At 35.4% G+C, this 14758-nt stretch overlaps 1 protein-coding gene across 10 annotated transcripts in view; it reads left to right on the forward strand.

Annotated features, from left to right (window-relative positions):
• The window catches only part of LOC150100053 (MAGUK scaffold protein DLG1-like), a 741341-nt gene that overhangs the window by 437281 nt on the left and 289302 nt on the right, over positions 1–14758 (forward strand). For all 10 annotated transcript variants that reach the window (XR_016549250.1, XM_090402768.1, XM_090402765.1 and 7 more), the window contains one exon: positions 1900–1935. Coding sequence is in view for 9 of the 10 variants with exons in the window: in XM_090402768.1 (XP_090258894.1) it covers positions 1900–1935 (36 nt within the window). In the remaining variant the exon portion in view is untranslated. The remainder of the gene's footprint in view (positions 1–1899; positions 1936–14758) is intronic.

The raw sequence follows: 14758 nt of genomic DNA on the forward strand, positions 1-14758 counted from the left end.
GTCATAATACTTGTCTTTTAGTTAATAATCGATTGAGAAAACAGTTTAACTTTTTTTTTTCTGATATTATTTTAGCCTTTTATTCAACTCGAACGATAATATTAAATAACATATGCCGATAATGCTTTAAATGACTGCATGTAGACATCTGTTATTGTTGTTTTCCTTAATATAAAAAGTAAACTCGCTTAAAGCTTGTTTCTTCTGGAACTATCATCGCTGTGTGTTGCATCACAACCTTTGTAACGATGTTTCTTCGCGATGTAATATTCCCTAGGAATAAATTCCATTTTCTTTCACTAATTTCGTTTACGCTTCGTAATTGTTTTCCGTACCATTTGCCGCCAGCGAAGCTTCATTTCCCTAACGTCAACACACGTTCTTATTAGCTTTTCCAGATGAGAAAGAACCGAAGTCAAAACAGGTAGTCACTTCCTTTTAATGGTTCCAACCATAATGGCAGCGTGCAAAATCTTTTGTTTGAGGCTTTATAATTATGAAAGGTACTGGAACGGTTATTGTAGTGCTCTTAAATGTGTGGGGGCTATCTTTATACTTTCCAAGGAATGGCTCTGTTATGAACAAAGCCGCCTGGTAACTAACGTAGTTACTGATTTTTAGTATATCTTGAAAAGCTATTCTGTATTCCTTTTATGGAGTATTTTTTGTGGACTCGCATTTTGTTGTTCGGTGCTTAGTGAATTTTTATTTTCAGTACACAAATAAAGAAATAAATATTAATATGCTGGAAGCTATAGCATCCCTATACGCATGTCTTTGTTTATCCTTGTCTGACTCCATTTGATGCATAGTGACTTGTATTTTGCAATCAACTTTGATTTTTGTGGTATTTTATTTCCCTCCTGTGTTGGGAGGGAAACAAAGTTTTCCTTTTTTGCTTTCAGTCGTCTCTGGGTTTTATTTATTTAATTTTTATTTTCCACATCACAGATGTAGTAGTAAATAGTATATTAGTCTATTTTAAAGTACATTTTGTTGAATAAACCGAAAGATTTTTGTTATCTCGAAACACCGATATTGCATATAATGTATAAGATATTTCCATAATTTTCATTTAACTGTCTTTCATTCTTAAATATCGAGTAACAATTTACACCAACTCAGTGTGTTATATCATAATGACTTTTCTGAGTTTTGTGTTCGGTTTTAAGGAAGGCCAACCCTCATACTATTTTAAAGATCAGCGTACTCTTACAAACCCCTCCATCCTCATCTAGGCGAGGCATGCAAAAGATATTTTGATAATAAAATCCATTATATGTTCCTCGAAACAGCGGTTCTTGAGAAAAGCACTTTCGGATATGGCTTCAGTAATTGTTCCTGCCAGAAAATTAATTATTCACATGATAAACCCTTAGAGCAGATTATGCAAACGTCTCTTTCAATTTATAAACTAGTAATAACTGAGTAAGCACTTACAACTCGCTCTCTACAACTAGCTCTATTATAATTATTCTCGCTTGAATATTCCATTGTGCAAAATTGTCTCTTGTTTCTCCCAGTCCTAATATATTAAGCCATCATTTCCGTTCTCATTTTCATTCGTATTAGGCTATTGTAATTTGGACGTGTATTTAATCTTCATTTTTTTTTTTTTTAGAATTTAAAACGCAGTGACGTGTATCCATTTATAGTAATTTGATTTATAACATTTAATTTTCTGATGGATACGCCTTCATTGTTAACAATATTTTTGCTATAAAACTCAAACTTTCTATTGATAGTATTTTCATCTAGAATTATTTATCCCTTATTCAGTTGATTTTTTATTGGAGAAAGGAGAGGGCTTTAAAAAATTCTGAATTTTTTTTTTATATATAACCTAGAATGTAGTTACAAATAACAAAGAAATGTAACTAAACCGTTTGTTTCTTCCAGAGCCACGATGGCTGGATAACTCATGATAGTGACCAGGTGAGTATCTTCATATACTTTTCTATAATAATAAGATTAGATTGTATTTTGTCGTTTCTTGGGATATTTTTGCCTAATTGCTTATCTCCTTTAAATTAAAAGACAAATCGTTTTGATATATATATATATAAATGCAACTCCTTAAGTTATAACTTCCGTCTGGTAAGGATCAAATATGCTGATGGCACAACTGTCAAGTTCATTCTAAATTTGTACATTTATTAGGTTACATTTTATAAAATGTAACTTAATAAAAGTTAAATGTTTTATTGGGTTTAATAATTGCTTAAATAATTATTTGGTTTCTTATTTTTCCTTATATCTGCTATTATCTGTCCTGCAAATGTATCCAAAAAGGTTAAGGGTCCCTCTAATTTTTTCCTGTATTAGTTTCTCTTTCTATTTACATTTTGCATCCTTGCAATTCGCAGAACCTTCCTTTAGCAGGTCCTTCAAATACCAATATTCGTTCACAGAGTCTGTGATCATTATCCATGCCTCACATCCATAGAGAGCGCTTGTGGATACGCGTTACTCTAGCACTCTCAGCTTTGTTTATCTTAGCTTTTGTTATCCAACAGTCGAAATTTTAGGGTACTTAAAACTCTTCCAATTCATGTCCACTCACCTTTATTTGTTTCTTCATCCTCGTTTTTCGAATATCATTGTTTCAGTGTTCATGAATATCTCCTTTATACCAGCCATTGTTTTTTCTCCAGAAGCATGATAAAGATGCTCGGGAATATCGGATCTCCTTGTTAAGAAAGGCCTTTCGTAGTTACTTATATTTTCATATGAAAGTAATTTGATATTGAAGTTTTGAAATAAAATGATTTCTGCTTTAAATTTTAGTTTGCTGTCTCTGTTCAAACCAGGGAAGATAAATATAAGCGCGGGCCAACTTGTGACTATAAATATTTTCTATGCGAAAACAGTAGTCAGTTTTTAAAATATCTCATAATATTGCTTTCTTTTTTGTAATTATTGCATTTACTTATTGCATAGCTTTATGCTGTGGAAGGACGATGCATACCCTTTCGGTGGAAAGTTAGTTTGAATTCCATCAAACACCCAAGGAACATTTTAGACGCGTTTCCAAGTTGAGGTACCATGGTGAACAAATGCAATTTGATAGGTAATATATTCACCTTAACATCCAGTCCATTTCTTTTGTGCTATTTTCCACATAATTTATAAATGGATATGAGAAATATGAGAATTCTTACTTCGGTGGTGCTACGAATCAGATATAATGGGCTATTCTACGAGTATATATAGAATTCTATAATCAGTGTGACCGAATAAAATTATCCACGAAGGTGTTAACCACTTGTTTTAAAGCTTAAAAAGGACGAAGTGCACATCCCTCCCTGATATCGGATAAAAATAAATAAATCAGCTTCGTCTGAAATTTCCAATAATTTGCAACATGGTAGGGTTGTAGTGCGCTATTCCTCTCCTCCCTCTCCCATGCAAAGTTCCATTTGTTGATCAAACTAACATTGTTTCCTAATTTAAAAAAAAAAGTGAAGCCTTTCATTTCATAGTGTAAGTCTGCGCCAGATATTTCAATTCTTGCTGCCAAAGTGGTTTGATCTATTTACCTCAGCCATGAGTTAATGGTAAACTGATAAAAATTTCAAAATTAAATTGTTACCAAAAATTTATACAAATCTCACCAACAAAACCATACAGTGAAGTTTTATATGGGTTAAGCATTTTCAACATGGTAGCAAGAGCTGCAAGTAGTAATAAAACCAACTTTGTATCGTGTTTCCAGCATATTCTTGGTCGGTCTGCATTGATTTTTGCTTGTGTTATCGGTGGTGGAATTTGCTCAACTATTTTTTGTAAGATTTTTATCTTTAAGACAAGATCAGCACCATACCTAGGAAACTTTGCCCGAGAGAGTGTAGCACCATGTTCGCTCTGGCCAAAATAATCAAATGAAAATGTTCTTTTTTTTTGCTGGAGGCCTAGTTAAATGAGGTAAATACTTGAGTTACCTCACGAGATACTTATTTGGATCCATTACCACTTTGATATGGAGATGGCAGAGTCTTTCTCTTTGAAATTCACAATTTCACAACAAATAGACAAATTCAGCAGAACATGCGCAATTTACGGACATATTTCCTCACCTTGGCCTTGTCCGATTCTGTTTTATCATAAATAATACCATGACAACATTGATCTTCTGGGATTGACATTCCAAAGGCATTAGTCTTTTCTATAACATTCCTATTAGAAATGACTCTCCAGCTATTTCTGACTAGTGCTATTCCAGGACTATATTCAAATGACTTGAATATTGTTCTGGGAATGACCGTAATACCTTTAGTCAACTGAACTGCAATTTACTCGGTGAAATCCTTCCTTTTAGTGTTCAAATAGTATTTATTTTCATCTCTTTACTCTGGAGCGAGCTACAATACGTCATTAAATGAAATAGTTTTGTTTTTCGAACCTTGTAGCTAAGTCGTAGATTTAATACGGCGGTAGCAGTATTGCTAGATTTCTGAAAACAATGCATATTTTGTTTTTTTAGCAGGTTTCTTTCTCTCGTTATCCTTAAATTGTTTGCTAATGGTTCATATATTGTTCTCTGCACGCTCTTATAATCGAGTGGACATTTCGGGTAAACTGCTAGGACATCGAATCAATACTACCATTTCCGGACTTGCATGATCTTTTAATGATGGACTGTTCTAATTCCTTCTACATCTCTGAATTGAATATTCTATGTGTGTTTTCATTATGAACGAGATTTGGAAGCGAGGCTAATATTTATTTTCCCATTGGTATTCTGCGAAGCGAACACAATTTGTGTAATTGGACTTAACTAAAAATCAAACTATAATCTGTGCAAGTCCTACAATTTTATTTAATAATACATTCTGCACGTTTCTTCGCTATTCCACGTGGAGCTTCGCTTTAATTTTTTTTCCCGCTTCCCATTTTCATGTTTTCAGTAAAAAAAAGTTGTAGAGAGAGAGAGAAAGCGCTAACATTCACGAACTTATGCATTTGCGATCCGGGACTGTATACATTCCGAGTAAGCTTACTTGGAGTTCGGTCTTGTAAATATTCATGGCATATCGCAACCTCAGCATTAGTCAAAGATTTCTGAATATGCTTTTCAACCGAAACATTTCGACTGTTGATTTTGAGATTTCCCAGACACTAAAACCTGAATAGTATGAAATATATTTATCTTTCGTTTAGAATCTGTAGCGTTATTAATAGCAATGAAGTTTCTTTTCCATAATGTGAAATGTAACATCTGTTTTAAGTTAAGTATAATGCCTGTTTGATCTGTGTAGATAATGAAGAGTTATTTCCTATCATAAGACGTGGATAAAACGTAGATATATTCCATTTGTTTCATTCTGTGTAGGCCACTACAATCGATAAGTTCAGATGGTTATCGTAGCAGTTATCAATGCCATGCATTATAATTTATGATAGCAATCTGGTCTTGTAATCTGAAGATCGTTTTTTTTTCTTTTTTTTTTTTCTCTCGAGGGGATAGCTGGGTGGTTGTGCTAGGCATCTAATCAGTAGATCATCTAACTAGCCAGACAAGTAATTGGATCTCCAATGTCCACACTCCTGTCACTTTTCGATAACACTAAACAATAGCATGTTGTTTAGCTCCTGCAGCCTTCATTTCATGAAGATTCCAACTATTTGCCACGGCAACAGCAATTACTTCCTGGCATTTTCCTTTGTACAGATACTTCGAGTTTTCCAATTGTGTTCAGCAGATATTGTTTTCTCCTTCCTCACGTTGTTTTGTGCAGCTGTCAGTCTGGCAAAGTTAAAAACCATTAATCGTGGAAAACTGCGGCGAAGCTTGCTGATTACGTTCATTTAATTCCACCAGTCTGAAAGATCCTCGGTAAAGGGGTTGGTTATCGGAAAGAAAATTAAAGGCAGTTTTCTAAGGGCCGTGATTGAGAATTCCTAAGCCCGTGCTCTAGGTCAGATATCTAACAAGGCAGTCACTAGCTCATTGTAATGGCGGATTTATGGGTACGATAAGAGTCTAGTAGCCAGACACAAGTCTCTCTCCTCTTGCCTCAGAAGGAATGAGGACACAGGAAAGAAAAAAAAAAATACTAGTTATTGACGTTGTGTTCAGATAATGGCTGCAGGGAGAGCACTGTAACATTAATGATCTGTATGCTCCCCCCCCCTTTTTCTTCTATGGTTAGCAGACAACATAGCGTTCCGCGGACTGCTGTTAGGACAGGGATCATTTGTCTGCCTACTAACCCCGCCTAAGTGATGATGTTAAAGCCGGCCACACGAGAATTCCGCAAATGTCTAGATTTATGGTGTAAGAGATACGATATGGAGAAAGGTACGGAGCTGATTTACTAGTCCGGCGTTGTGCGTGTGTAAAACCGAATTATTGTTTCAGCTGCCAAATCTTCTTAGGTAGGTTGATCGACATGGCTTCCGTGCATTTTAAACGACGAAATTTACGACCCCGAAAGGCTGCATACATAAAACTTCCTCCTTAAATTTAAAATTTCTCGTTCGTCGTGGCAGCTCCTCGTATCTACGAGCTGCAGTGCTAAGGCTATTGTAGAGTTTATCTATCGAAAAGGGGAAAATCTGAATGTATATTTTGGGTCCCCCTCGGATTCACATCTCGTGCGGAATTCTTACGAACAAGCGAAATGGAACCTCTCATCGCAAGAGGATGATAAGAACAGATAAGGATGAAACTGTATACCCATCTGGAATTGCGATGAGTTCCTAATGCGCCATTGCTAAAATCCATTTCAAGGATTTGAAAAAAAAAAAAAATAAAAATACTAATGCCTGTTTTACCATTAACGAAGTTTTGGAATAATGCGATTCTGATCTCTTCCCTCCCCCTTCTCCAGTGTCGTTTATACTCTCTTAATTCGCATATCACTTATTCTCGAAACAAGTTAATTTGGGATTCCTGTTTCTTCTCTGTGAATTGGAATGCAACAAACATCGGTCATCTGCCCATTTTCGAACATCCTCGGCGACATTCTCTCTCTGCATATAATGCGTCGAAATTCATTAGCAATTCAGAACACGAAATTTAAAGAGATGCAGTCTACCCCTATTTCCCAAGCTCAGGCTAGGCTACAGACTGACACAACAGCGTCTCCGTTGATAAAATATACTGACGCCGTAAGCTTTATTTGAATGTTTATTATGTAAATTTGAGATAAGAGTTGCGAACGACGACTGCGCTTACACCTTAACGTATCTACCTGGACTTATGGAATGCACAATTCGAGGAATTTTTATAAATAAGTCTTTTGTACATGGAAAAAAAAGTCCACCATCTCTTTATGTAAACGTACCCTCTCCTTTTTCTTATCTTATCCATTACTATGAATACGTGCGAGTAATTACACAGTAACAAAAGAGACCTTTCGTTGTAATGGCTTTCGCCTTAGAAGTGCTGTTAGAATTATCTTTTTGCCTTTTCTTTTCTGTGTTGAAAGTCATTTAGAAATTTTGGAGAAGAAAGTTGTGGACTTCGTTTTCAATTTAACATCCTTTGGAAATTTTATTTTTTAAATATTTTTAAAAAGTTTCAAACATTTTTTATTATGAAATGTGCGGTATTATCATTTGCAATTCATCTTCTATGAATTATAATCTCTTACCCCCCACCCCTCTGTAATGTAGGATGGCCGAGTCACGAGGGGTTAAAAATATGAATAACCCATAATTAATTAAAAAATTCTCCAGGTGTTGTATTTCATTATAACAAAAAAATAATAATAATTAATACATTACAAAAAGTTATTAAACCCTTTCCTAACTTATGGGCCACCCTGTGTATATATATGTATATATATATATATATATATTTTGGCCAGACAGACAAATCTGTTTCACTTCGTCTTGAGGAACATAGACGTGACATCTCCTACAGTAGAGCACGAGCGAGCGCCCTTTCCAGTCATGTCCTTTTCTCGGCAAACTCTAACCTTGAAGAACAGCCACATCAAGTTGATTGGGAACGCACTACTAATTTATATATTTGCAAGGATGAATTCGAAAGAAGAATCATCGAATCAAAAGAAATAGTTCTGGACCCTTCACATTTAAACAATAATCTTAGCTACAATTTACCCGATTCCCATAGCGCAGTAATCCAGTACTGGCGCTCAAAAATTAGCTGTCGCACACATTCTACTCATGCCAACGGTAGCACGCGGTCACCTATTCAAATATGACTGTTATTATTCTGCTTTTTATTAAGCTGTAAAGTTCATTTTTTACCGTGTTATTTTATGTCTTATGTTTTTATTTCTCACCTGAAGAAGTCGGATCACCGATGAAACTAGTTGTGATGTATTAAAGGTTTTTGTTATACTTTCTCGGGTTCTAGTCAGTTAAATTTATTTTTATAAATATATATATATATATATATATGTACACGCCAGCTGTACTTATAGTTCTCGTTATATTTAGAATCTATTCTATCGCCAACATAAAATTACTTCCACAATACGTGGTTCTCTTTGTCATTAGAAATTATTCAGCATCAAAATAATATGCATCCTCAAAGGCTGTAAAGATACTGATGATGAGCATGACTATGTTTGCATTTCTACCAGCTTCATATTGACAGTTTCCTCCCAAATTAACGTCAAGGCTCTAATATCATCAAATCTATGTTTTGTCTTGGATACTTTGCACAGAATCAAACGGACAAAATTGCTCTTTCATCACAAAAAATACAAATTTGAAAGACTTCTTTTTAGAATCAGCAGCAAATTAAAAACCGACCTGATCTTAATAAATATATGGTATTAAACTTGAAAAAATTTGGGAAACACTAATTCGTAGGCCTCCTGTCTAATACAGCCAACAGTGCCCATAGAGGGCGCCCTCATAGAACTTTAGGTTTTCCGTCTAATTTCCTCACTTTGTATGTGGGTTTTTGCAGTTTTAATATTGTGCTGCGTGTATTCCATTAAACTCAATAATGAGTTCAAACCAGCACATAAGTCTGAGTAGTCGATCATCAAATCAATATTTCAGTCTTCTGAGGCATACTAATCCAATATCAATCCATGTAGACCATAGTTGTCTTCCGGGGTCTTTTTTTGCTTACCTTTCTAGAATGAAACACCTGCTTTGCTAAACCTTATTCTCCAGTTCAGTTTAGATGATCATGCTATCTATCGCTTTAGATTTGTTCTGCTCACAGATTCTTTAGTGCTAACAATATCATATTCTTTTCTAATATTGATTACATATTTTCGCCTTTCCCCTAATTTGTCATCTCAAGATCTGATCTGATTTTCCCTTTCAATCGTTTCCGACCGAGGTGACTTTGTAGGCATTGCCCACAAAAATTGCCCAATTTTGTATTGCTGATTTTCATGTGTCTTGCGTGGTTTTGATTGCGCCTTTTCCAGATCAGTCAGCAAAACTTAAATACAACAACAACAATAATAAATAAATAATCTTAAACTGGACAAGATTCCAAGGGTATGGAAAGAGGACAAGATGCCTTCATTACATAAAGGTGGCTCCAAGACTGAAGTAGCAAATTAAAGCTCAATTAGTATCTTTAGAGTGGCGGTTCAAGTATTGGAAAATTTGGTTAAAAGTAAAATTCAGAAATGAGTGGATAAGAATATGATATTCTGTAGGAAGCAGCATGGTTTTGTAAAAGGGGAGGTCCCGCCTCAATAATTTATTCACATTTTATAATAAGACGATAGAGGAAATGGCTACACTGCCATACTGCTGGATTTTGCAAAGAAATTTGACAGACTACTGCACGGAAAATTATTACATAAGTTGGAGCAAATGGGAATAGATGTGGGGCTGGTGGCATGGATAAGGGGTGGCTGACAGACAGACATCAGCGGGTGGTATTATTGTAGAGTGGAATCAAGACGAATGAGGGTAACTGAGAATACTCTAGGGCTTTGTACTAGGACCACTGCTCTTTAATTTGTACGTTAATAATATAGCGGAATATTTGAGGAGGGATATTCAGTTGTTTGCCAATAATGCAAAACTGGGGAGCAATAGTTGATAAAGGTGATGGAAATATCCTGCCGGATGATCTATATGAATTGGCAGGATGGGCAAAGGACAGTGATTGTCAATTGAATGTTGAAAAAATGTAAGATTGAGCCACTTGGGGATGAAAGGATTGCATACTTCGTATCATATTTGTGGTAGTAGATTACAGGAAATTGATGAGGGTGGAGATCTGGAGGTGATTTGAAATTCAGAGGACATATTGCAAGAGTTGGAAAAATAGCTCAGAAGGTTACTTGGATGTTGAAGATAGGGAGATTATTATTTCTTTTTATAAGGCCACATGTTGACTATTTGCACAAATTTGGTCACCTGCGTTTCTAGGGGAGTTGTTAGAGAAGATTCAGAGAGAGTGACCAGTCTGAGGAATCTTCTGTGAGGATAGAGTGAAGGTGTGCGGGTTGTAAAGTTTAGCTAATAGCTGGAGGAGAGGGGACATGATAGAAACTTATAAGTTACTTAAGGGATTCTATAAAACTGACACAAAAGAAAATTTTCAATACATGGGAAATGTGGACTAGGTTCTTTACTTGGAGAGTAGTGAATGAGTGGAATGGATTGCCAGAGGTGGTTATGAACTCCCCAACAGTGAATAAGTTTAAGATTTATGATAGGTATTGTGTTAATGGATAGTGTGGGTCTCCAACGATGAGTCTTTTGACTCGAATGGAGTACCCGTACAAATAATAATAATAATAAACTTTATGATCTTATTCAAATATATGAACCACGATATTTTATGCTCTGTATATGATATGACAAATTTATTTTGGTTTCTAGGGGAGTTGTTAGAGAAGATTCAGAGAGAGTGACCAGTCTGAGGAATCTTCTGTGAGGATAGAGTGAAGGTGTGCGGGTTGTAAAGTTTAGCTAATAGGCGGAGGAGAGGGGACATGATAGAAACTTATAAGTTACTTAAGGGATTCTATAAAACTGACACAAAAGAAAATTTTCAATACATGGGAAATGTGGACTAGGTTCTTTACTTGGAGAGTAGTGAATGAGTGGAATGGATTGCTAGAGGTGGTTATGAACTCCCCAGCAGTGAATAAGTTTAAGATTTATGATAGGTATTGTGTTAATGGATAGTGTGGGTCTCCAACGATGAGTCTTTTGACTCGAATGGAGTACCCATACAAATAATAATAATAATAAACTTTATGATCTTATTCAAATATATGAACCACGATATTTTATGCTCTGTATATGATATGACAAATTTATTTTGGTGCTCATCATGCTTTATTTTGTGTCAGCTAAACTTTTTCTGACGTAAACCGTCCAGGCCACGTGATTATCGGAATTATTTATAATCAAAAATTGTAGGTGCCTTAGGTAATTACACCATATCGCAGAAAAACCTAATAAGTTTGATTCTAGACGTCAACTAGAAAAACCTTTTGCTGAGCTAGAATGAGAAAGATATGAAAAGGAGTAACATATATTAGTAGCATTTCTTGTCAAAAGTATTTTATTTATTTATTTTTTCTCCAGGAAGAAACTGGGATTTTTGATCTACATCTTAGAAAAATTAAGAGTAAACCTCGCACCAAAATGTCAGTGTCATACGATGCTAAATGCGTTTCTGTTCAATTGTGAGAGTTTCAAAAATGGTTCCTGCGTGAGGAATAAGTTCTAGCTTTCTGTTAGAAAAATTCACATTGCTTGTATATTCACATTCCAGAATATTTGACAAGAACCTGTTAATCAGCGACCACTATTATAGTTTCCGCAGGTCCAAATCTATAGTCATCTCATAGCCATCTCTGGGCATACATAGAAAGGTCTGGAGAAACCTGCAGTCATCCTAAACATTTGGGTGACTTCCTACTTATTTAAAGAACCTTGATTTTAGATGTTTGCCACCAAACTTTTCACTAATTTCAAATTCGCCTGTTCACGTTTTTATTGACGATAACGTGTACCGTTTTTCCTAACTCATTTGACGAACCTTGCAGTGCTCGAACATCTCCAGTTTCAAAATCTATAACTGATCGTTGATATTCGTGCTATATTATTTATTCATGCGGTGAGCACAACTTAGTCACCTTCAATGCTGTCAGAATACAGTGCTGTGTTATTTCCGCGCGAAAAATAAATGTTCTCTTTCCCTATGGATAAATGTCTTTCTTCCTAGATGATATTTACATCTCGCCTTTAGACACAAACATCACGTTCATGGCTTCCTCAATGTTCAAAAAACGCTGTGTTCCTTTCGTTTCAAAATGTGAATTTTCCTAGCCAGATTACTAATTTTGTATAGACCCCCCCCCACATCAGCTCAAGCTTAGAATGACCGAAAATTACAAATTTCTAATTTGTAATTCTAACTCTTTTACGGACTCATTCCGACCTTTATCTGACAAATGAACTGACATATCACCCCTCCGCTTTCCAAGAAGTCTATGATAACACAAATCCATCAAACTTATCTTCTTATTAATGCCACTGCTTGTTCTTTGGAATAGTCTTCGTCACCAAATTTTTCTAATGGTTACTACAATCTCCTCATATTAAAAATGATTTAACAAAATAGGTTTTTTTCTCTCTCAACCTCCTGTCCACATATGGCACTAGTGACACAGGTTCTGCGATTTCTCGTGTGTGGAATCGATATATAATGCCATCTACTGCTAATATATCAAAGCAAATCGGAGTTGAAATCATTCTGGTCACTAAACACCAGCAATAAATATGATTCATGTCACTTTGTTGATCCGGGTTTGTTTAGTTCACTAAATAAATTCTGTTTCTTTTCAAATTTCACTGAAAATCTGCAATCAAAAACATATCATGACTGCTAGTGACAGTAAAATCCAAAACGTTTAGTATAAAAATTTTCGCCCAACTCTTCAAGATCACTCGTTGAACTGACTGCAATAATATATTGTCCTATTTGTCAACAGCTCGACAGCCGATCTGTATTATAATGAATAGGTAAGTATATGATCCTCGATTTGCATTATATTGATGATATTCATGAGTCATAATCAGTAGTGCAAGAATCGCCTTAGAAGTAACATTGTTCTAAACTCTTATATACATATTTGGTAACCACTGGGACTGAGATATAACAGACTCATTTAACTTTCTATTCAATACAGATCCCTTTTCGTAACATCAACTGTTTCGTAGTTGAACCTAGAAAATGCATGCTTGGTTTCGGTGAAAGAATTTGTTGATGGCAAAATCCCACTAGAAATAATTAAGAACGTACCGTGATTCTTTCATTTAGTTCTCTAACACAAGATAATCAACTTTTAACTGACGAAGTTTATCTGTATTTGGCTCTTCCCTCTATGTTTATGTCCTTGTTTTATAAATGTTTGTTATCGCAGTTGCCGTTTGCGAAGCATTTGGACCACGCAATGATAACCTTATTTGGTATAAAACGAATCCAAATAAAATTCGAACACGTTCACTGGAAATGATACGGCAAGAAGTTACAAATGGAATCTTACTTTTATTATCTTTTCTTATCATTTATTGGCATAAAAATCGTCCATTAAAAATTGTACCGCAAACAAAACAGGGCATTTTATGATAAGACCTTCACTACATCTTTTTTCTAATTATAGATGGCTGCCCTTTTTAAAGATACTCTGTTCTTATTTATGAGGTAAATACTACCCCAATTTTACAATAAAATCACTTGGCCCTCGATCTGAGCTCGCTTCTGTAATGTGGATTATTGATTTCCTTTAAGTAATCCACAGTTGAGAAGTTAGAAATGAGCTCCTAGAGCCAAGTGCCATGTTTTGTATAATTAGATGGGTTGAATTTATTTTTATATGTAAGCAAAGTCTTTTTATGCTGCCATCTATAATTCCGAAAAAAAAATTGAGGTATTAAAGTTCTTATCGTGCTTTTTTTTTTTTTATTCGGAATAATTTCCAAAGTACAAGGCTTTCGTGTTTATAAAAGGGTCCTAAAGATAAAAGTGAAATGCTGTATGTAAACTCATTGAGCTTCTAATATTGCCTGCTCAGACATTATTGATCTTACCGTTTTTATCCCCATCCCTAAAAGCCACTTTCAAAAAAAAAAAAAAAAAAAAGGCTATGAATAGTCTGCGACAAAAAGGAGTGGGAGGGAGAGAAATGATTGTATTGAGTGAAAAAATCTTTATAATTAAAGCCATTCCAAATACCAGCTGATGCTGCAGTAGCTGTTCGAAGACACCTACTGAGACTCTGCCTATTAAAACACTCCTTTCAAAGTAAGTGGACTCAGCTGAGATCATTGGGAATAATCTTCAGTTGGACAGAGTTCGCTTTCATGAGAAGAACTGTGATAAATGCGCAAGTTACTCGCAAGGCTTAGTTTGCCGCTCCGTTAGATCGCAAAATCCCGCCTGCTTACTTTGCTACTGTCTAATATGCGTCCCAACATCGTCAGATGGCCATATATCATTCACGATAGGCTCTTTCTTATGAATGTGTGTTGACTGGATAATCCCCCTCTTCTTGTAGCTGCAGGAAAGCACCTGCCGATACGGGGTATTAACAACCCTCAGCGGAACACGTTTCTTATGATATAAAACACGCTAAGACGGGGATGTCTTGTTTACACATTTCCCTTCATCATGATTAGTAGCTTCTTTTTTTTCCCCTTCTTCGGTTGTCTCCAAATAGTATTTTATTCAAAGCACGTTAGTGAACATCATTGTCTAAACGACATGTTGTTACATTCACTTTTACTAAGCATTAGGCATCGACGTGACTAAAGAGACATTTGTGATATAAAGTTGGATAGG

Source organism: Typopeltis vanoorti, chromosome 13 (genome assembly GCF_054136105.1).
Source record: "Typopeltis vanoorti isolate ZY-2024b chromosome 13, IOZ_Tvanoo_1.0, whole genome shotgun sequence".
NCBI lineage: Eukaryota > Metazoa > Arthropoda > Arachnida > Uropygi > Thelyphonidae > Typopeltis > Typopeltis vanoorti.